This window comes from Triturus cristatus, chromosome 4_2 (genome assembly GCF_964204655.1).
Source record: "Triturus cristatus chromosome 4_2, aTriCri1.1, whole genome shotgun sequence".
NCBI classification, from domain to species: domain Eukaryota; kingdom Metazoa; phylum Chordata; class Amphibia; order Caudata; family Salamandridae; genus Triturus; species Triturus cristatus.
The window spans coordinates 371,232,223-371,256,666 of NC_140586.1; the positions used below are offsets into that span (position 1 = coordinate 371,232,223).

At 42.9% G+C, this 24,444-nt stretch overlaps 1 protein-coding gene across 2 annotated transcripts in view; it reads right to left on the reverse strand.

Annotated features, from left to right (window-relative positions):
• LOC146833911 (complement factor H-like) overlaps positions 1 to 24,444 on the reverse strand; it is a 601,647-nt gene that overhangs the window by 41,418 nt on the left and 535,785 nt on the right. For both annotated transcript variants that reach the window (XM_085601821.1, XM_085601820.1), the window contains one exon: positions 17,420 to 17,616. In XM_085601821.1, the coding sequence (XP_085457947.1) occupies positions 17,420 to 17,616 (197 nt within the window). The remainder of the gene's footprint in view (positions 1 to 17,419; positions 17,617 to 24,444) is intronic.

Sequence of the window (24,444 nt, forward strand, 5' to 3'; positions counted from 1 at the left end):
TATCTTTTCTTTAATTAGTGAGGTAGCTAAATCGAATGACTAATCATTAGAGATTACAAAGCCACCCCTTTCGCTGGTACCAAGATATTGAGCTAAAATGAAACACACCTGTGGGGAAAGTGTTAAAATGCTCTCAATGGGGGTGGGGTTGGGGGGAGATAGCGCAGACTCAGGTAAAGGAAATACAGCTGGAAGAATCTTACATACTGTTTGTTGCTTATATGGTCTTAATACATATGCTTTAAGGATTTTTTTATTCCAGAGTTAAACCAGCTAATGAAAATCTTTCTGCACCTGCGTAGTGAAGGTAGTGTTAACCAATAAATACAACAGACCTCCAGATGGTCTTTCTTGCTTAGATGTTGATGAGAAAAGTATAATATAATAACACAGTGAAAGAATTCAAAATAATAAACAAAGGCTCAGCATCTTATGCAATAAAATCGGTGAAGTTCAAAGCATGCATTATGGGCTTGGAAGAGGCTTCTCATGTGTGCTTAGCAGGGAAAGACCGAAAAATGTAATAATTTTACATCTATCATAAGTGAATTTCTTTCAACAACATACCAGATGATTAGTAAAGAATCAGGGAAACACTAATTTACTTTACTAACAGATGTACTTGATAAGGGACCAAGTTAACAAAAAAGAGATAGAGGGATTGCTTCAATTAATCTTAGCCAGTAGTAATTACTCTGAGACACATTTTAGGCCATCATTTATTTGCCCACTATGTCACCTCATATTAGACACAACTATTTGCAAATCAGACTTGGTCCTGCCTCAACAGGAACAGCCCAGCCTCAACAGCCAAGCTAAGTCCTCTTTGAACCAAAACACAAGCCACCCAAGACTGGTTTTGGTCCATGTCAGACTATCATTCGTGTGCAGCTTGGTTCCAGTTGCACAATGAGCATGGAACGGGTATGCCCAGATGTGGGTCCCGGGCTCACTGTGCCATAGGACTCGAGCTATACCTCACTGATGAGATTTAGGTTGGTTGTAACCAATCTCGGTTTGCTTGTGTTCACAACTGGAGGGGATCTGGCTGGGCTGGACTGATTCTATTTGGGCAGGACGAAGACTAATTTGCATTTGCTGGGTCTTTGCCTAGAATGGCACTGTGTGCAAAAAATGGCAGTCTAGAAATAGACAGCCATAGTGTGAAATTAATTTATGCATACCATCCATTACTTTATTATTTTTGTGGTAGCGGCCAAGTTAAAGCATTGTATTTGGCTTCTATACCACAGAAATAAAAGGGATGGCGAAAGATCAGGGAGTAAACTACCTGCATAAAGAACAAGATAGTCAGTGAAATATTGGAGCCAATAGAAATGTCAAATGTCAAAAGATAGCCTCAGGCACAGGAGATTAATGAGGATGTGTACTGGTTCTTCTCCCAAATATATAATGAAACATCAGAGGTCTCAGAAAAATATGTTAAGAGCTGTTGGGACAGACAAGTATGCATGGTAATAGGCATGCACCCTTGTCCAGAGTGCTGAACTGTACTGATGCCTGGGTCCCTAATACTGATTTTTGTTGTCATTGGCAAACATGGATCATGTGTGTGCCGGATCGTCTGTCACATGGATTGCGGGCTTGTTGGACCCAAAGCGCTACACTCAGAGGTGGAAGGCTACTGCCTTTACCAGAAGTTAAACGGCATGAGCGTGGTAGTAGGAGCACACTGTGTAGTGATCGGTAGGATTGAACAGGTCCTTTTTAACCTTTGTCACTGGAGTGAGGCCTACAGGCTCACAAACTTTTTAAAGTTCCGCTGCTGTGTGCTTAACTCACCCTTTGCTACATCAGGATGGTGTGAAGTGCTACACAGTGCAGAAGTGGTGTATCTGCGATGGGGGTGTGTGTTCCTGGAGAGGGTGCCATATAGGGACAATGCCAAACTGACTAGGGCATGCATAAAGTATGCATGAGCTGGACGTGCATGAGCCTAAGAGTGGTATGGTACCTGAAGGATGTAGTGTTGTGAAATGCATACAGGATAAGTATATGACTGAGAGTATGTGTACCTGTGAGTGATACACATGAAGATACATGAGGATTAGAGTGTATGCAGGACAAATGCATTGCTAGCTGTCTGTGTACCTGTGAGTGGCAAAATACATGCGGGATGCAGTGTGTGCATGATAGGTGCATATGCTGGGTATTTGTGTGCCTATGAGTGGTACAATACATAAAGTATACAGTGCTGGGCAGTGTGCACATGTCAAATACAAGTGCTGGATGCATGTGGCACTCTGAATGGTATAGTACATGGAGAATACAGTGCTGTGCACTGCGTGCATGCTGTATACATTCCCTGCGTGTATGTGCACCTGTTTGTCATACTATACATGGAGGGCCCTGGATTCTATTTTAGGAGACCCAGGCCTGCTTGGTGAAACATGGAGTGAAGGTAGAGAGCTCCTATTGACATATTTGTGGTTCGCTGCATTCCTGTAAATGGGTGGTACACATACTGGGAGGACCATGCCTCCCCTATACACTTGAAACAGTGCTCTTTGATTCAGTGATAGGTTACAAGGAAGGGGTCGGGCACATCTCAGGATGGAGATGAGGCTGATCATGAAGAGTAGATCTAGGAGCCCTGGGCTTTGCTTTTGATGTATATATCACGGTGGCTGACATCCAAATGTGAATTTTAGTCACTCCCATGCCCTGTGTTGTGGGACTTTCAGCTACAGATGTATTTCTGCTGCTTTTCAAGAGGAAGAGGATGCAGAAGAGTATGCATTTCAAAAGAAGCAGAACCCCAACTTAAAACTTCAAAGACTCCAACCCTAAATCATATTTGGTGCCTGGAAATGGACTGTAAGAAGGGGAGTTTGAGACCTCATAAATTGTCATCTGCCAAGCACCGAGATGGGCTGTGGGGGAGGGAAGGATCTGCAGGACCTCTGTCCTTGGCTAGAACTGAGGGACAAGTCCTGCTAGTCTCCCTACTGGGTGAGGAGATATCACCCAGGGAATCCAAGGCTACCTGACCTAGAGCCCGGAGCACCAGCACCTGCATGTTTGCCAAGACCAGATTGCCCTGTGAGGAAGAGTAGAGCATTGGAGGGAGCAAGGTCCAGTGAAAAGCCCAGTTCAGTGCACTCTCTGTGTGAGATGTTAAGAAAGGTCTGCTGCATGTTTGCGTTGCTGCCCTTGTACAGGACTGCCTCAGCGACACCAGTTTGCCAGGAAAGGGCCACTGCGAAGATGGCCATGGTAAAGACTGTCATGCGGTAAGGGCTAAAGCCATGTGCAGTAGCAGTGCAACAACCTCGTAGGCCAGGAGAGGCTGCCATTAGTAACTGTGCCGTGTTGACTGGGCCAGACCAGTGGTGACCCGTGGGTCATTGGAAGCAACAAAAACTGTGACTGATTCGCACCAGTTTTATGAGTGAGGTCGCCGTGGGTGCATCATCACACACATGTGGGGCCAGGAACAGGATTGTCGTAACCAATCCCCCATCTGGAGCATATGAACACTTACCCTGCAATAGAAGCTGCAGGAAAACTCAAATTGCTGCAGAAGCTCATCTCACTGGAGAGAGCCTGCACTTGCAGAGTGCAGCCACTGAGTCAGCGTGCGGCTGACTCATCTGACTTGGACTGGAGATGCTTTTGAGCGCCTTTAGATGGGGCGCACTCCAGGACCTGATGGCCCTGGGGAAACTTGTTGCTTCATTGAGCTTGTATGCTGGACTACTATTGACTTTAAATCAGAGTCATAGTGGACTCTTGATACACATGCTACTGTTATGTTTCATATCGGTACTCTTATATAGGTCCAGGGAACATCGTACCCTTTTCCTACATCATCTCCCCTACATTTCACATGAACAAGCCTTTTTCTTGTTGCACAGGTGTTGAATTTTACAGAGTACAAAAATACAAAAAGCAACCTGCCTAGCTCCCATTGTGCATATACAATATTCATAGTGCATGATCCAATTTTAAGAACGAGCCTTATAAGAACATAACTCCTAATAAGGACAGAACGCCTTATATGGACAGAACACTTTATAAGGATTGACGTCTTTTATGGACTAAACCTTTCACCTAGTTCCATGCAGAAGGAGGGTTTTTCTCAATCAATACTGCTAAGACTTCATCCTCAGCACATATGAATAATTTATGAGAACACTACCCAGGGGGTATACTTAACCTCTCCTATCTACGCACAAGGTTTGATCCCGACGTCATCCTCATACTAAACAATGGCTAACACATGCACAAGGACTGTATAATTACAGCCCCTCCTGCTATCAGTAGTTGGAGGGAACTGAGACTTCAAGGCCGACAAACTGACCAGAGACGCTGAGGCTCTGACATGCAGTCGCTCCAGCTGACAGTGGTCTAACCAACCCTTGTGGGATGTCCAATACGAGACCAGGACGAAGTCCCACACTCTCATTAGTCAGGTAATGGGGTACGACTAAATCCTAGCGGGATTCTTGGCTCTTAGGCTTAGGCTCTTTTACACCTACACACATGCTAGGTAAACTTAGGAACATTTAGACAGGCATCTTAGGAGTATGTGCTTTATTTTATAAATGCATTTTATATTCATGTATATGTTCATGACTATTGCAAAATGGTAGAACTGTACTATTCCTTTTTATTCAGTGTACTGCTGATCCTATAGCTCTGCCACTGTGCAACAGTTGTAGCAGCGCATATATTTTACACTAGATGAACAACAGTACAATAAATTCTTATTGTCTTGTAAACACGCTCGACTGTTTCTTCTGTGTATCTCTCTGAGACAAAATGAGCAAGCACGAGTGACTGGGTGAAAAGTAGTATATTGTTTCTCTGAGTCTGAGGAATCAGGGTTTGTTGTGTTCTGAGGTTGCCAAAAACTAATCTCTCTGATAGAAGGAGATTCTAGTGGCACTGTGAGCTAGCTAATGCAAACAAGGCTAACATACACGGTGGGGTTGCTCAGAGTCAGTCTACCACCCGACTCACAGTGTATGTTATCCAAAAGCGCAGGTCCTGCAGGGGTACTATAGGAACTACACTACATGGCGCCACCAACATTTGGTTTGGTACTTATTTAACAGTAGAATCTGAGTAGCTCAGTCACGCTTATTCTCAGAGACCCCTACTCACAAAAAACAGAGACGTCTGGAGTGAGTGGGCACAAAAACTCAGCCACAGCTGAGTAGGCGAGATATCCTATTTATTGGCTGTTGGTTAATCAAGCTTGAAGGACATTTTTCCCAAAATTGTGCATAAACACCTTATCTTAATTTCCTTGGACAGTTATTCAGTGTTTTAAACACAATGACTACCGTAAACGGAGATTCAAACCCAATAGACCAGGCACTTAATCACTCAGAAGGTGAGGAAGATGCCAATGCAATACATATTGCACCCAATGTAAGACACACTCTGACAGTTAAACTACTCAAAAATGGGTTAATACCCAGAGGAGGTGTAGTAATATTTGTGATAGAGGCACATAAAGATTTCTAAACAGAGGTATTCTACTTGTGGGTTACATTCCCAGCAGCAAATGCTATAACAAAAACTTTTCATTATTACACACATGAAGAAGTCCCAGTGGTCTACACTCCATTTGAGGAGATTGAAATTCTGCTTACCTACCAGGATCATATTTTCTGGTTTAATGGCGCCCTACTCCACTCAAGAACAAGAACAAGACTTGGTCCTTTAGGAAGACGAGGAGCAACATAGCTGATATTAGCGACCAATGCACCACATCCTGACATTGACACAATGCCACGTGATGAACTGCTTGTTCAACACAAAGAGTTGATTAAACTTTACAGAAACAGACACAATTCCTCATGAGGACACTAGCGGTCCAACCAACAGTAATTATACCAAATGCAGCTCCCACACAGAGCACATCTACTAAAATTACTCCACAAACATTACACGCGGTAATGGGTAAATTGCCCACAAAACATGAACAAATTCCTTTCTGGGTAGCTCAGAAAATAACCCAGTTAGAAACAGTATTCCTGAATACAACACAATTTGAAAAACACAGAATGTTAACAATGTGCTTGCCCATGGAGATTACACAACAGTTAACCCGTTGCGTGCGCGCATCGGCCAACGGCCGTAGCAAGCACTACCTCGGTAGTGCTGCGCATGTCCGTTTGCCGACGCGGCCCCGGCCACTCAATGAAACTCCCGCACCGAGGTGGAATTTGCGCCGCGGTTAATGAGTTAGAGGATTGTATCTCTTATGGTACAGTCTTTGCTGCCATATATACCAGGACTCATGGTATTCCTTCATTAGCAGTAATACCAGATGTATTAAGACAAATACAAAATGAGTACAGAGCAGAGCCTGCCCTAAACTTAGGGATGAAGTTTTTAAATAACTACGACCAGGTATCAGCCATAATACTAGCTAACATTAAAGGGGAAGCAGCATCAGTGGCAATCCGCCAACGCCTACGGGAGTTATCTCCATTAGAACAGGAGAATGAACTGCCCAAAATAATTGAAACTGCATATGCAGAATTAGGCAGGGATAGTTTGGGGGGAAAAGCTTTAAAACCTCAACTAATGGGGAGTCCCGAAACGACACTTCTAAGCAGAGACCTACTTCTTCTAAAAAGAAGTGGGATAATAAAAAACAAAACTATAAAAACAAAGAGATCTCAATCCTGAGGAAGGTTTCCTCCACAGGAGTCCTCTGAAAAGAGGTACAACCTTAGGAATAGGGATAATATTAGGAAAACTGAAGGGCGGTCAGAACACAGAGAGGAGAGCACACAGTTCAGAGACAAGCAGCGCTCAAGACTTTACTTCTAAAAAAGAAGATAAGCAAAACTCAAAACCTCAATTTAAGAAAAAGAAAGTTGCTGGTCTGAAGATCAGACATGCCCAGAATTCTGAGGACACAACTTCAGAATAGGGAATGGGCTCTGACGATGCTAGACAGTGCGGTAGAAGTAACAATAGCTCGCCAGAACCTGAAGAAATTTCTGGTGACAGCGGACTTGAATGATTACATCACGGTGGAAACACCAGACACCAGTGTGAGCATCTCACATAAGTTATATGAAATAACACTCCGGATAGAGGGGGACAAGCCCAGGAAAGTAAAATGTCTTTTTTGGAACAACATATCATCTGGTTATGACATCCTGTTAGCAGAACAAGATTGGCCGCCAGCATTCGTAATTGAGTGCCTCATGGGAGAAAGTATGCATTTTCGAACCACGTTCCCGTTCATCTTAAACATACATATCCACAAGAGTGGGCAGTAGCCCAAGCTCCAGCATTGTACAAAAATCACGTTGGGTGGGATGAGAACTCAACCTACCACGTGATCCCATTAAACATTTCACCTATTGCTCAGAGGCAATATCCAATAAAGCAAGAACCTAAAAAACAGGTCAGGGAGATCTTAGATCAACTTGAATACCAGGGGATCATTGAAAAATGTACCTCTTCAATGAACAATTCTATGTTTGCCGTCTCTAAACCTGACGATACATATCGTCTAGTTTTAGATTACAGACATTTAAACTCATGCACAAAGACATTTGCTGTCCAAAATGCACATAGTGCTTCATTAATGAATAACATTGTGCGCAAAAAATAGAAAAGAACACTTGATATCTCAAATGGATTGTTCTGCCAAAATATAGCGCCTGAAAGCAGGTATCTGACCGCATTCAGTGCATTAGGGTCCCAGCGACAAGTTTGTCGACTCGCCCAAGGGTATAAAAGAATATCCCCGGGGTATTTTCAGCAAGAGTAAGAGAGTTACTTCAAAATTTTGATGAAGAAGCGTTGTCCTATGTGGATGATATTTATCTAATGGACGATGACTTAGAGAGGCACTTGACCAGGGTAAGCATTATTATGGGATTTGCCACTGAGGGCTACAAATTTAACTTTAAAAAATAAAAATAGCCTACCTCAATGTCCTATTTTTGGGATATGAACTGTCAAGTGAAGGGAAAAGTCTGGCAGCTAACTTTTTAGAAAAGTGTGGCTGCTCCAGCCTCCAAAATCATTAAAAAATTTACAATTAATACTAGGATTCCTAAATTTTGGCAGAACATACATTTTAGATTATGCACAAAGGGTAAAATCTTTCTACGACTTAATAAAACCTGAATTTTCAGCCAGAAATTGGACACAAGAACATACTAATATTGTTTGTTCACTCCAGGAAGACATGATTGATTCCAAACACTCGTAAACGTATGCCACTTGGTGATCCGTATAATTGCGGGTCAATGCGGGTACACTTATTTGGCCTACAATGAAGGAGAAACCGTACCAATCGCATAAAAAAGACACCTGTACACAAATGCAGAAATGCGTTTCACTTCAACAGAAAAAATCCTGTTCAGACTGCGGTAGCAAGAGAAAGAGCACTGGCTGAGGGGAAACGCATTATTGTCGTAACCCCGGTACCGGCTTTAGAAGCAGTTACAAAGGCCAACATTCCAAATGCGAAAGCATTACATCCAAGATGGATACAATGGGCTAAATTCTCTTACTGCAACAGACGTTGAATACAGATTTGATCCAAGTTTAAAAACACAAGCATTCCAGCAATACGAACAAGAATATCCTCTACCTAATGTACTCTTGCCCCTCGATCAGTATGAATATATTATTCATACTGACAGATCTGTGCAACCGGCCGTAGGAAGTAAGCAGCAATACAGTTTGGAATGTGCTATCATTAAAGGTCGCATGCATGATGGCAAGTTCCATCCTAGTTGCACAAAAACACAATCTCTAGGAGACTGCACAACACAGTTGGCAGACTTAAAAGCACTGATACTGGCACTTGCAAATACAGATCACAAATTCCCAACACTAATCATGTGTGATTCCTTTTACTGTGTACAGTCGTACAATGAGTACTTACATCTTTGGGAACAAAACGGGTTAAAAGATGCAAAAGGTGGCACAACTAAGCATAAAATGCTCTGGGAACAGGTAGCAGAGTTGAAAGCCGAGCTACCGAGGACTCACGTGATTCATACAGTGAGTCATCAACGTGATGGCGTTCACGTTGCAGGGAATTCATTGGCTGATGAAGCCGCAAAGGGGGCTATTCGCACTGCTTCCATAGCTGCACTCACTCGTTCGAAAACAAAAATAGACGAAGATATCATGGTAGCTGTCATCGCTTCACGCAAAGGCAGCACAGCAGTACCTAAAACATTTCCACTCAAATACTCCTGCAAGTTGGATGCACAAAACATTCCATATGCTCGAATTCCTGGAGTGGGGGATAGAGTAATCCCAAATATGGATCGTAGGCAAGGTTTAAGACTAGCTGCACATGAGGGTTTGGGCTTTGCGCACACAGGCGTTACAGCGACTTTTTCTTTACTGAAACAGCGCTATTGGTGGCCAGGGTTACCTAAGCAAACTAAAGACTATGTCTTGAATTGCGACATCTGTCAGCAGATGAAAGGCTCCACGGTAGCAAAACCTGCGCAGACGCCATTATTAAAATCAGACAAACCTCTCACATGTGTGTACTTGGACCACTGCGGCCCCTTGCAAACGGAGGTGGCTTACAAATATATGGTTGCAGTGGACTCATGCTCAAGAATCCTATGGGTATGGCCTCAGCGGTCGGCTGACACTTGAACTGTTATAAAAGATTTGCGAGTCTTTATCTGCACATACGCAGTTAGCACATTACATTCTGACCGCGGCCCTGCGTTTAGCTCTCGGGCTTCTAGAGAGACCATGGAAGGAATGGGCGTAGCATTGTAGTACTCCTCTCTGTACCATCCTGAGGGAAATTTGGTGGTGGAGATGAAAAACCGGGACTTAAAGCAATCTTTAACAGCTAGGGTATTAGGCAAGGGCGGTAGTTGCATCACACACCTTTATGGGGTGCAGCCGGCGTTAAACAACCAGCCAAGAAACTCTCTAGGGGGAATCACTACATATGAAGTGCTCTTTGGGACACACATGTGGGTACCTGATCTTGATTGTGAAGGCACAGTGGCGGATGAAAAACCATTTGATATCCATGATCGTTTGGCTGTTTTACAGGATCTAAATGAATCCAGGACAAAACAAAGCAATGCAGTGGCCATCTAAAGCAGACATCCACTGAGGAAGTCAAGGTAGTCACGGCAAGACCTGTCTTGATCCCAAAAGTCGGGGATCTGGTCAGAGAGAAAATTGCGGACAAAAGGGAATTTGGACCTTTATACAGAAAACCTGTACCAGTCCTTGCAGTACACGGAACAAGAACAGTGCTGCTCCCGCCTCTTGCCGGAAAAAAGGAGAAAAGATTTGTCTCAATCGACTTAATCAAACCACACTATGTGGCCGATACCAAACAGAAAGACTCATCACGTTTGAAGAGCCACCTGTAAGAAATGAAGGACTAAGAAACAATGCTATGGAACTTGTTTCACTTGAACCAGACATTCAAATTCAAAATGAGCAGTCAACATCAACATGCCCCATCGAGAGGAAAATAACATTTCAACTAATCCCGATGCAATTCCTAAAATTGATCGAACTGCCTCTGGCTATTCCATTAACTTTGATACGTTTTCTATGGATCTAAGCGAGCCGGAAACGACACCAGCCAAAATACCACTCAAGCAACAAATCAAGAACTTTTTTCTCTTTCTTCAAAAGAAATACCTGGTATCACCTTGGATTGAACTCTGGGTAATTCCTGGGATATTGTTTTTCTTTTCTGGCTAGGCTTAGTACTGACTTTTAGTATGCTTATTAATGGACACTATCTTCAACAAGGTTCCACAGCCCAAAAGGTCAACCTCCTACTGAAGCCACATCCATCATCACATCGTAAACAAAGAGACTTGTCATCAGTGAACATTACAGCATTTCCTATACCGGATGGTATAGTATGGGACAAGGTTGATTTTAACATAGTCAGCCCAACCGAACTTTTAAAAATTAATCATGTATTGAACATTTCATTAAGTGATATCATTACCTCAAGTACATTTTCTGATGATTGGGACACTGAAACAATCAATAACATGTTGCCTGATTTAGAGAAAACTGCTGCGTTTTCTAATAATGAAATGTTGGAGGGTTCTTCAGATTGTGACACATTGCACTGTTACCAACATTATGGTCATCATTTCCTGCACAAATCCATTTCAGCTAGGAATGGTTTTGAGTACCATCAGTGGGAACATTGCCAAACACCACCAAAAGGTAGTTCACAAGCATTTGCACAGAAATGTTCATACTTTTCAGGGTTTAATACCACAGATCCAGCCTCATATTACTATAAAGTTGCACCAACATCAGCACTGAAAATTATGTTGACAAACACTAAACAGATTTACTTTGTTTCCTTTTTGGCCCGATTGTCTAAACAGGGTTTCGACCTATGGAGAGACGAAATTGACTCGAAATCAATTTGGGGTTCGAGGGACTGGCAAGTCCTGGGTACATAGGCACTATTTAGAGCATGCCTCATTCCACAGCAGATGATCTTTTTAAATTATACTGTGCAACAGACATCCTGTCTTGGACTAGGCAAGAACAAGGACCTGAACACTCCTAGGTTTCCAACACCAACACAGGGGTGGCAGAATTCAGCTACAAAAGAAGGGGCAACATTGGATTACATACTAAAGTACAATAGAACAGACTCAAATTGGAAAGAGTGGGTGGTCTGGCCCTTAGACACGAACACATGTCAGAAGCGATTCCTGAAGATCACTGAGGGACTCAGTATCCATAGGCCAGAACCACGTTATGTACAGAGAGAACATCCAGGGGTAGTGACATCCTATAGTGTTGGAAAGTTGTGCCTCGATTGGCTAGAAACCTCTACACTTGCAGAAGTGAAACAACACTTATCTTTACTCACACATGACTTGGATCTTACGGACTTTTTACAAGAACCCAGGAAACAACGTCAAAAACGTTTCATATATGCAGCCATTTATGCTACCTATAATGAAAACTGGAAGATTTCCCAACAAGAAGCCACAGAGAGAATACGGGAAATAGACCGTATAAACTTAGAAAAAGCTTTAGCTGTGGTAGATAATGGGTTAACAACTTAAACCTCCAGGATATATTCATTGGGCAACATTGTATCTTTTGCTATTGACATACTGGAACAGTATTTAGCCATATTACAACACGGCCAATCTCAGTTACGTTCTATTATGCTATTGAGCTGGACGCTGCAATTTTTGCGTGCAGGCTTTGTGCCCTGGCGTTTTATAAACAGTACGTCTCTGTTTTCAGAATACAATCTAACACAGATAAAAATGGCACAAAGGGGAGCTAAATATACAATGCTGCAAATTGAAAAACTGGATAGGCTACCATTCACAGTGGCGGAATCACCATCAACAGAATGGCTACTTCACAGCCATATCACTCTCCTGGTTACGACCTTTCAGTTTCACTATTGCCTTGAGCAAAAGCAGGCAGGCAGATATGAAAAATTGGGTAAAGAATACATTAAGGAATCCTGGGAATTACCATATAGATTTCGATGCCGAAGTGGGGATCGAGAAGTGTTTCTTAATGGTACAAACTGCAAGAACGCTTTAAGCGGTTCTCTCATGTGCCAAGATATTGTTTTGCACGGAGCATGTAATCGTTCAATAGCGAATCTGTCTTGCCACATGAAAAGAACTCCAGCTGTAGTGATCATGCCAGTGTTCAAGTTACTTTTGAATTGGAGTTACTTGACGCTGAATGATCAAGGTTGCTGTGGCATGCTTCCGGGCATCGCCTATCTGGTCACCGTGAACACCAGGGTTACTTGCTGTATGCAAGTACTGTTTCCTCCGACAAATACAGTCAGGGAGGCGCCTCTATGGACTTCACTGAATGTTTCTTTTATACAGTTTGATGCTTTGAGCAGAATGAAAGCCATGCTTGTACAGCAGACTGTACCCTTAATCTCTGCTTGAGAAACCTTTTAACTTCAAATCGCAAGGACCTCAACAGAGATACAGGCGCTTATACGTACAAACTGCTCCCTACATTTCATAGAAATGGGGAGTCGTATCTTTAATATGTCAGATACGAGTGGTATTGTACACCTATTTAAGACCATAGGGTCAGGATTCCTTACCACCTTTCAAACAATCCTCTGAGTTATTCCTAACGTTATACACTCCATATATAGAAGCATTTTCCGGGGTCTACCTCTGATCCAGCTCGCAATAGCTGGAATCCTGATTGTCGTTTACCTGCTACGCAATGGACGGACCAACCACCAGCGAAATAGCAAAGGCTCTCCTGGAGAGATATTACCGTGAGCGCATGGTACAACATCTGGGTGCACCTCGCCTTCGAGAACTAAGTGCTTCTTGGTTCCTATCGTTCAGATCAGTCTTTGAAGACTGCATCATACCTGTTTTCCGATGCCTGTTTTGCGGAGGAGAATGCGAGTTGGGCATCTGGCTGACACTTCTAATGGAGACGCCAGCGGACTTAGACTCCAGGATGGAACCACTGCGGTCCCATGCTCGACTCTGTCCTCAGTGTATTCCCATCTTGACACATGCATTCCTCGAGGATCCGCAGGTGCCCTTCACAACTGAGTTGAATTTCAGCTCCACCATTGGCACTGAGGTATCGACTACAGCAGCGGCTGCCTCTCCACCTGCTGTTGGCAGCATTTAATCTAAATCTGGCTCATCGTGTGCTGGAAACGAGTTCTGATTTTTTTCCCCCTTTCATTTCAACAAAATTCCTCAAATTGACACTTTCTATAACAAAGCATGGCCTTCTAAGTACGCTTTCACTAGTTCAACATGTATGATCAAACTCATTTAGGACTTTAAAACAAAAGTCATATTTCAAGAGAACATTTTTTCTCTCCTTGTTTTTCAAACTGTTTTGTAAATGATTTTTAACGTTTTTAAAAACATTTTGAATGACTTATTGATAGTTTTATGCACGGACACCTCGTAAAATGTGTATCTCAATTGTGTAATAATATTGTTGAGTATTAGGAGGAGTGGGTGTTATGTTTCATATCGGTACTCTAATATAGGTCCAGGGAACATTGTACCCTTTTCCTACATCATCTCCCCTACATTTCACATGAATGAGTTTTATAAAGATATAACTCCTAATAAGGACAGAACGCCTTATAGGGACAGAACGCCTTATAAGGATTGACGCCTTTTATGGACTAAACCTTTCACCTAGTTCCTTGCAGAGGGAGGGTTTTTCCCAATCAATACTGCTAAGACGTCATCCTTAGCACATATGAATAATTTATGAGAACACTACCCAGGGGGTATACTTCAACTCTCCTATCTACGCACAAGGTTGAATCCCCGACGTCATCCTCATACTAAACAATGGCTAACACACGCACAAGGACTGTATAAATACAGCACCTCTTGCTATCAGTAGTTGGAGGGAACCGAGACTTCAAGGCCGACACACTGACCAGAGATGCTGAAACTCCAACATGCAGTCGCTCCCGCTGACAGTGGTCTAACCATCCCTTGCGGGGTGTCCAAATCGAGACCAGGACGAAGTCCCTCACTTTCATTATTAAGGTAATGGGGTTCGACTAAATCCTAGTGGGATTCTTGGCTCTTAGGCTAAGTCTCTTTTAGACCTACACACATGCTAAGTACACTTAGGTACATCTAGACAGGCATCTTAGGAGTATGTGCTTTATTTTATAAATGCATTTTATATTCATGTATATGTTCATGACTTTTGCAAAATGATAGAACTGTACTATTCCTTTTTATTCGCTGTACTGCTGATCCTATATCTCTGCCACTGTGCAGCAGCTGTAGCAGCGCATATATTTCACACTAGAAGAACAATAGTACAATAAATTCTTATTGTAAACACGCTCAACTGTTTCTTCTGTGTATCTCTCTGAGACAAAATGAGCAAGCACGAGTGACTGGGTGAAAAGTAGTATATTGTTTCCACGAGTCTGAGGAATCAAGTTTTGTTGAATCTCTCTGATAGAAGGAGATTCTAGTGGCACTGTGAGCTAGCTAATGCAAACAAGGCTAACATACGCGGTGGGGGTGCACAGAGTGAGTCTACCACCTGACCCACAGTGTATGATATCCAAAAGCTCTGGTCCTGCAGGGGTACTATAGGAACTACAATACACTACTAGTGGGGAATACCATTGATTGTACCAATAGTAAATGGGGAATAACCATGCTCACTAACACGAGGAGTGTATGGGACAGGGAACCACCAGAGAGACACTGGAGCCCCGACCTCAGGGGAGGACTGTGTAATTGTGTATGTTGTTTCCTTCATTTGTGTGGTAGGCAATAGAAATAAAATACTTATCTTTGATATAAAAGTGAGTATTTTGCTGGTAAATGATTTAGTGCTGCTGCTGTACGAATTTTGAGTTGTGAGCCAGTGTCCACTAATCTTTATTCACAACCTCCCCCTCACACAACCCCTAGAACCCTTGGACTGCTGGACTACGTTTACTACTGAGAGTCAAGTGCAGAAGGGGCACATGGCCCAGTTGCTTTGACCCCCTTAGCAGGTTGGGCCCTGGGACATCAGTAGTAAAAAGCCTCCACCCTCACAGTTGGGCCCAGTAGCCCATGCATGCCCCGTGGCCCTGTACAGGTGTTCTGACAAGAGATGGCTAGCTGCATGCTGTATAGGATAATTAACTGCAGCACAGTCTAAATTGGATGTTAGATAGAGGGGCAATATATTCAGTGGGACCTCAGGCATTCACTGGATCCTATCTGAACTGTACACAATTCTTGTACAAGAAATACATCTATTTTTTTTTATTAAAACAAATTAGAACTTGTATGAAATTCACATATATTTCCTTTGCCGAAATTACGATTAATGCTCCAAAAAGAACGTATTAATACGTAAAATTGCAATCTGGCACTTTTGCGTTGTTTTTTAGCATGAAATATATCATCTTGTCCATTTTGTGGCATGGGGAGGTACCACAAAAATTGTGGCTAAGTCACGCATGACATGCACAGCAGCCACATGCATTCAGCTTGTTCAGATTTTTCCCATGATCTTATTATGGGTTGGGGTGTAATTGCGTAATCTCGGGTATTTCATGTAACAATCATAATATAAAATGCTGGAAATTCTGCAACATTACTACAGTTAGTACAAAATTACACAAGGACCCAAAAACAAGACAAAAATGTTTGAATAAAGGACAGGCGTAAAAAATATGGAATGAATCCACAATCTCTAACTTCCTTAAATTTATATTCTAAAATGTAATCACAAACTCTAAATAAGAGACTAGAAGTCTGGCTAAAGGAAGTGTCTTCTTCGTATCAACATGGATTTGTAGTAGGGCAAGACAACGCCTCCCAAGCTACAAGTCTGATTGAATGAGTGCAAAATCCAATTGCGATTTGATTATTAGATGCAAAAAAAGTACTCCATTGAGTTTCATGTTGGTTTCAGTGGGAGGAGATTTACAGGATGAATATTCAACCAGTCTTTATAATCTGGGTTGAAACGAAATACTCAGATTAAAAGATTAAAATTCTGATCAATGGGTAATTGACATTGAATATATAAATCTAGTGACCTACATATCAGGGATGCCCGTTGTCTCCTACATTACAGGTTATCTGTATGAATCCATTACTGAGGAAAGTGGCTCAGGTGATTATACCTTGTAGATGCATAGGTTGTTAAGTCAACAGTACCGCTTATACACATGATGTTGCAATTTATACTTCCAACTTCGAAGAAGCCCTTCAGAGAATGGAAGAATTCTGTTGATATGACGTTAGCATTGTATAAACGCCACTCAATAAATGATCTCCTACTAATAAAATCAGTAGCGGCTGCTAGTGAACGCGGGTGGTGGGGTGGGGCAGACATAGGGGGAGGAATGAAAAAAAATATACAGCGCTACCTGGGTACTCCCGCCACTGCCTCTCTCCGTTCTTTTCTGACTGCCAGCAGCACAGAAGCACATAGACTCCTGACTCACCAAGCCAATCATGACGCTGCTGTCACCAGCAGGACAGCAGCGTCGTGATTGGTCTGAGTGGCCTTGTTAGGCACTCAGACAGGAGGTGGGAGCTTTTGTATGTTATCCACCCGGCTAAGCAATACAGCTAGGTAAGTGTGCATGACTGTTTGGCTGGCACAAGACGACCGGCCAAACCGTCATGCACACTTAGAGAGTGCCCACCACTCCTCCCCCTGCTCTGGTCAGCCCAGCCCCGCACCACATCTAAGCCAGTACGGAAAAATGAAATTAAAATAACACTGCCTTATTATAATTTTATTTTTCCTTTTTGAACTGCTCAGAGAGCAGTGGGGAGACGCTTCTCCGCCTTAGCGAAGGAGCTGCCGCTGAATAAGTCATTACTTTGTTTTCAGTCGCACCACATTGAGGTTAACAGATTTTAGAACAGCAATCATATATTTTTTTTAAGTCTGTACTTACTTTGACACAGGTGGGGTATGCAATGATCCCGGCATCACATACTTGAGAGAAGTCACTTGAGCGTGTGTGTTTCTCGTATCCTTCTTCACAAGTAAATGCAATAAGTTGATTGTCAGTTGCATACACTGTTTTTGCAAACGCTGGACTTAGCTTTATGTTATTCTTGATAAGTTCTTTCTCTTCCAATATGCATGAACCTGAAAATGTGATAAACCATAGCTTAAATCTATGAAAAGACATCACATAGTAAACATATACAAAGTCATAATACAGATACCATGCCCCAAATTACGTTTGCACATTTCAGGTCTTTCATTTTTTAGGGTTGCTTGCTTCCCATTAAAATTGTTCCACAAGGAGTAGTAGTTGAATATATGGACTTTGATTAAAAAAAAAATCACATTTGAGTCCAAAGTTCATCCGTGACTTATTCTAACAAACTTCTGCAAAGCCTACTGATCCCTCCAGTGAAACCTATTATCTGTGCCAATGCATGTTTTTTACCCACAGATGGACCAGAACAAATACATGCACCCGTGGCAGCCATCTTTCAGTGAATTTTTTATGCTTTATAATAATCCATTTAAGGATGGCTGATATGAACACAAACGCATTAGTGGCTGCAATCATTGGATTACTAGGGTATCCTTTCAAAGGTTTCTTAAGCAGGAGCCATGTCTGAATGGACCTTTCAAAAGCATACGAAAATACCTTCAGCAGTGCATGCCTTTCATGTGCGACAAATCTTGGGCTGGCAAATACCATATTAATTCAGGATTTGCCTCCAATTATTTGATCCAGTTGATATTTTTTTGGGGAAATAAAAGCTTGGTAGTATTCAGTAAATGGTTCACTGTATAATGTCTTCTATTTTACTTAACTGTTAGTGGGCAATTAAAGACATGCACGTGAGGTATCCCTTCTCTCAGTGACTTTTTGTTTAGAGTATTGAAGTCAGTGGGCAGTGGCAAGAATGACAGCTGCAGGTTAATCAGGACTCGATGAGAACATCTGGAGTTCCTCTAATGAGGGCCAACTGACAGGTACCAACCCGTGGTTCGATGTTTTGACATTTTTGGGTCTGGAGAATGAGATGCTGGATGGGAACCTGTGGAATTTGATATCAGTTTCTTGTCGGGTACACAGTGATCATGAGGATGAAAAAATCGTGCTGGGGTACCAGAATTGTGCACGCCTGGTTGAAATGCTGCGTTAACTGCTCTGCAAGAAATGGGTATCAGTGCTACATAGGGGCATATCTACAAGGCGGCGATAGAAAATTATCGCCACTTTTGCGTCTGGTTTCGGCCGAAAAGCTGCGATAATTTTATCGCCTAATTAGCAAGGTCACTCTAATGCGTGAAACCTTGCATTAGCGCACAAATTCTTAACGCCCAGCTTTGCATCTATAATGAGATGCAAAGTGGGCGTTCCTGACCCGACATGACAGGAGAAATGTGGCTAAGCGATATTTCTCCTATCATCAAGCGCCACGTTATGAAGCATAGCGGCAGCAAAAGTAGCGATAACCCCTGTTATCGCTACTTTCCTTACGCTTGCTTCAGGACTGACTTAGCCATGATATCCTATGGAAGGTGGATATCATGGCTATGTTTGTGGGGCCATATCAACAAGCTAAAGCCACATTTTGTGTGATTATCGCTGGGTTTCCAGCGATAATCTCACGTTTGGCAGTTAGCGCTAGGATTTTTATCACTTTTGAGATAAGCGTTGCTAACAGCACGCTATCTCAGCGATAAAAATCCACGTTAGCTGGCGATAATTATCCTAGCGCTAAGTGCGCTTAGCGATAATTATCGCCGGTTGTTGCTGATATGCCCCATAGTAGGCAGCAAGGACACCGCCTTCATTACATTATAATTGCATCATATGGAAGAGAGGATGTTTTTTTAATTTAGATATGTTAATTGGACTGTCGGTCTGAAGGTTTGTGGACAGATTAGTGGTTCAACTAAAACTTAATCTGATTAAATGGTTTAGCTTTTTTTTGAAGGAGGGATGGAGCTTGACGACTTGAAATCTGAAGTGGTTAGTAGCTAAAGGAACAAGCATTTGCAGTGCAATAGGTCTCGCATTTACGCGCGTTTAAGCTATTGGCATTATAAATGACAAGGACTTTTATTTATGTTTAAAAAAAAAAAATGCTTGTTTTCAAATGTTGGCAACTATGAATTTAATACACTGTCATGGACCATTGCACTCTTTCAGTGTCAGCCATTATGTCAGTTGCGATTAACCGGTGCTAAAATGTGCATGCTGTTGCTGGCTTGATTAGGAAACTGACTTTGCGATTACAAATTTGGGATTTTACGGTTGTAGACTGCTGGTGTAAGTTTCTCACATTGTGACGAAGAAACTGAAGGCGGATTCGGCTCCACTACACTGTCCGAAAAAGGTGCGGAAGTTTAGAATCACCACGGTTAAAAAATGTTCTCCTGGTAGGTAGACTATCAAACAAGACTCGTGTATTAGATGGAGTTTCTAAGGTTTGCTTTAAAGCTGACACGCAGCGCTGGCTTGATCAGGAAATTGACTTTTCGATTACAAATTTGGTTGGTATTTTTCGGTTGTGGGTAAGTGAGGTACTTTAAGCACGTGGCGACTGAGAACGGATTCGGCTCCACTGCCTGAGAGTGGGCAAGTTAGATGTAATACGCACCTAGTCCCGCTCAGAAAGTTTTGGAAAGAAGCACATAGTACCGAAAACAGAAAGAGACAGGTAGTATAAACGAGGAAAGAAAAAGCTTGACAGGGTATGAAAGGATAGAGTATGCGAGACAGACAATGCAAGAGTGAAGAGAAAGTTAAAGTACAAGAGAAATGGGAGAACGAGCAAGAACCAGAAGAGGGATGAGGTTGGTCTTGTTCACCCATCTAAACCTTACATCAGTGTGTGCCTGTGGTATTTCTAGAGACCCCTCTAACTTAGTCTTGCCCACCCTGCTTAATTTGAGCCGGTGGTTTCCGGTGCTCCACACAGCACTTAATTATCAGCACTGGTGCTTGTGACAGTCTGCCACATGGTGGCGCTGTCTGGCCAATTTAGAGATGACCACAACAACAGTTAGTTATTAATTCAATATATGTCAAAAATGACTATTACCGGCTGCCCAAGCCATTCTTATAGCTTTGGGGGCCTGAAATTGTCTCACTCTTGTAAGGAGTTTGATGGTTAGTAGTTGTGATGTTAACGTCACTGGCAGTGCTGGCAGGGGCAATCTGTAGTGCAAGCTGCAGTAACCTCCTGACGAGAGCCCTTTCACTTAATTTTTTACAAATGAAAGCACTGGCACTTATATTTGTTACAAATTAAGCACTGGCCCATAAACCCCACCCCCTTTCCCCACCCTCTTTGCTCGTGCTCCAGTTTGTGTTTGCTCGCCCTCTAGTCGATAAAGAAATAAACACCATAAGTGACTTGGCTGAACAATCTATTCAGTCCATACGTCCTACATCTTGTTTTTATATATGTCTGTTTGGCTTCCATTAAAGTTTATTTTGTTGACACAAATAAGACATTTTTAACTATCACCATACACCATTCACATCACCAGCTCCGCAGTAATTCTGGCGTCGAAGCACACCGGGGTGGCATTCGGCCTCTCCCGGTGGGGCCCGATGATGAAGCATGTGACCAACCAGGTTGGCGAGTGAGGGTTTTCTAACGAAACCAACTTGAATTCTACAATAGTGCTCTATTGATAGATTCAAGACACACTCTTTCGTTGATTTGATTGCATTTACCTGGGGTATTGAGAGTGGCCAGCGATCCTTTTCCTCCCTCACTCTTTTGTTGTTCTTAACAACATTTGATTTCCTTACATTTTAAAATATGGTGGCCCTTACTTTTCTGGGGAAAGTACATGCGTCTCATTTTGCGCGTAAATTTGTCATATCATTTTGACAAACGTACAAAATATGTCATATCCACTCGAAAGTGAGATAAAAAGGATGCTAAATCTGCTAATAGTAATGTCCTATCCTCCCAGTAGTGACACAAATAAACATTCCTTGTGCGACAGCAGTCTGAGACAGCTGCCTTTTCCAAGGTCAAATAACAGTTATAACTAAAACAGTGTAGTTTGTATTGACATACTGTGTACCTTATTGGTACAAACATCTAATGTATATGATTATGTCAATACATTCCTTAGAAAAGGTAAGAGGGGTCAATTTAATGTAGAAACCCTCTGAAATCAACATCAAATTGAAGAGGTCTTCACCCCAGATAACTACACCAGATGCAGTGCGAAATTCTCCTGGTAGACTCTGCCCATGCTGAATGCTGATAAGGTGTTGGAAGGAGAAAAGCTGAGCCAGCTGTTGTGGGTTTTCTTTCAGAACACTACTTCCAGCCCTCCTGATAACCACAGCACTTGGCTTTATACTGGTATGTAGTACATTGTTATCTCAAGAAACTCTAGATGCAAGTTAATCTACTCCATGCTCTCATAGTGTAGCACATAGATGTAGATGTTAGGCGGTAACTGCAATAAGTGAATTTCTAGTATGTTCGATATGTTAATTTTATTCTCATTGTTAGTTATGTGTCTCAGTGCTGTATTAAATGCAAAAACAACAAGATAATGGATGGAATGATTGAATTAATCCCAGCCTCTGGCAATCACTCGGGCTGCATCCCAACCCGTTTTATTTTACCTGCTATGCCACTTCAGTTTTGACCCAGGTATGTGCAAATCAGTCTTGACCCTGCTCCTCATGGGAACAGTCCAGCCCAACTGCCAAACCAGGTCATCCCTGAAACGGAAGACAAGCAACCGAAGGCCAGTTTTTCCCTAGTTAGGGCTCCTCAACCAGGGATAGCTTGGTTTCAGTTGCACATTGAGCCAGGGACCCACTTTTGAGCATAACTGGCTTACTTAGGCCGTCAAATGCAAAAACAACAAGGTGATGGATGGAGTGCTTGAATTAACCTCATCCACTGGCAATTGCTCTGGGCCCCATCCCAATCCATTCTTTTTTGCCCACCATGCTACCTCAGTTTGGATCCAGCTATATGCAAATCAGTCTTGACCCTTTTCCAGTCAGAACAGGCTTGCCCAAACTGCCCAGCCAGGCCCTCCCAGAACCAGAACACAAGCAACCCAGGACCAGATTTGTCTTGTAATGTGAAATGCCCAGATATTCCCTCGTCCAGCGGCAGCAGACATGGGTACGTGCGATAGCTACACACCATCGAGGATCCCTGTAACCCTCAGGTATGCCTGCTCTCCCCCGTAAAGGCCTCCACTCCATCTACTGGGGTTGGATATTTTCTTTGAGGTGTTTGCGAAATACTGTTCAATGATAACACCACCACAAGCCTGACTAAGGTTTGTCTAACAGAGCATACATCTGTCGGTGAACCCTGTTTCTTTATGTACACCCAACTTTTCTCTTTATGGTCCTGAAGAAATGCCAAGGAACTGGTTTGGACCAAAAGGGTGTAAAACATGTCGACCCTATGACCTTTATCACTATTCACTTCCTGAGAACCAAGCTTAAACTCCTCATTAGTGGAAGGTCTAAAGTTCCTTGCTTCAACAAAGAATAAATTACCTTTTTGGGTACCATCGCAACATTTTTACCTCACCCTTGCGCTTACCCCACACACCCGCACTCACCACTATGGCTTTTTCCTTTTAAAAGACCTCCACTGCAGAGCCCTCTCGCGAGGCCAGTGGGGGACTGCAGCGCCAACCCCACAAGGAGCAAAAACACCCTATGATGAAGCATGACAGCTTAATGGGCAATGTGAGGGCAACTCTTCAAATTTGAGGAATTTCCCCACTATCTATTATATCCAACCTAAGACTTATCTATCATAGATAAGTTAATTTTCTTCTCTTCTGTACACACTACCTGTAGTCTAGTATGCTGGTGTACCTCCATAGGAAGTGTGTTTGATCCCCCCTGGTAGAAGGCCTGACAGTTCTGCTGGCTGTCGTCTAAGACAAGGTTAACCAACTGGATAAAAGGACGAAGGATTCAGAAGGCTGAAATAAGTGCAACAACATCAGAGAGAGTGGTGGGCCTTCCTGAAGGAGAAGACAATGATATGGTGTCACTCTTGGAAAAGTGATTTCTTGAAAGAGTGGCTCCTAAGGACCCCTCACTTCTTAGCCCTGGAAAGAGTTAAGGTGAGGCTTCAGCTGGTAGCATTGCCGAGGCCTGTGGTGGCTCATTCAATAAACTACAGAGACAAATATGCCCTCGTGAGTAGGGCATGCTCCCTTAGCCAACTACAAGTGGAGAACAGCTCAGTAGCTCTCTTTCCTGACTATACATTTTCAGAACAGCACAAGAAAGCCTCACTCTTGGGAGTCACAAGATCGCATAAGGAACAGGGCATATAGCACATGTTCTTTTTCTAGCACACCTAAAAAATCATAGTGAATGACTGATCGTTCTTCTTCGACGACCCTGCAAATGTATGGGACTGGCTGGAGAGGTATAGGAATGCCACAGAGAGAACCATCCAGCTCTGCTTGCCCCATCTGAGAAAATGCAACAGTGCAGAAGAGACTGATCTGAGGGAAATAAACCATCCAAGTATCAGGAAGACCAGGCAGGGTGGCGGTCATAGAGGTGACGAACCAGTTCAGAATGGGAACGGTTTGAGCAACAAAGTGCAAAAGAGACTTACTGAATGAGAGAAAGCCAGGATCTTTATTTGGCCTCATTAGGATCCAGCCATGGCCCGAGCTTGACCCAGTTTACAGTCAATGATCTCTGATAGCATCACACTTGTGATAATTCTGATTGTTACCTGGGCCTCTGCTGGGGCTTGGGTGCTCTAAGGCCCCACCATGGGGTCTCCTCGCTGCATGTAAGGGATCGGATTAAACTGAGAGAACATGAGGGCTTAAGAGTAACCCTGGGCGTAGTTCGCGAAGTAGCACTTCGCGAAGCTACGCAAAGTGCAGTTCGCACTACGCGAGCTACGCGTAGCACTTCGCAACCTGCATAGTACCTTGTTCGCACTGTGCCAGATGTCGTTTTCA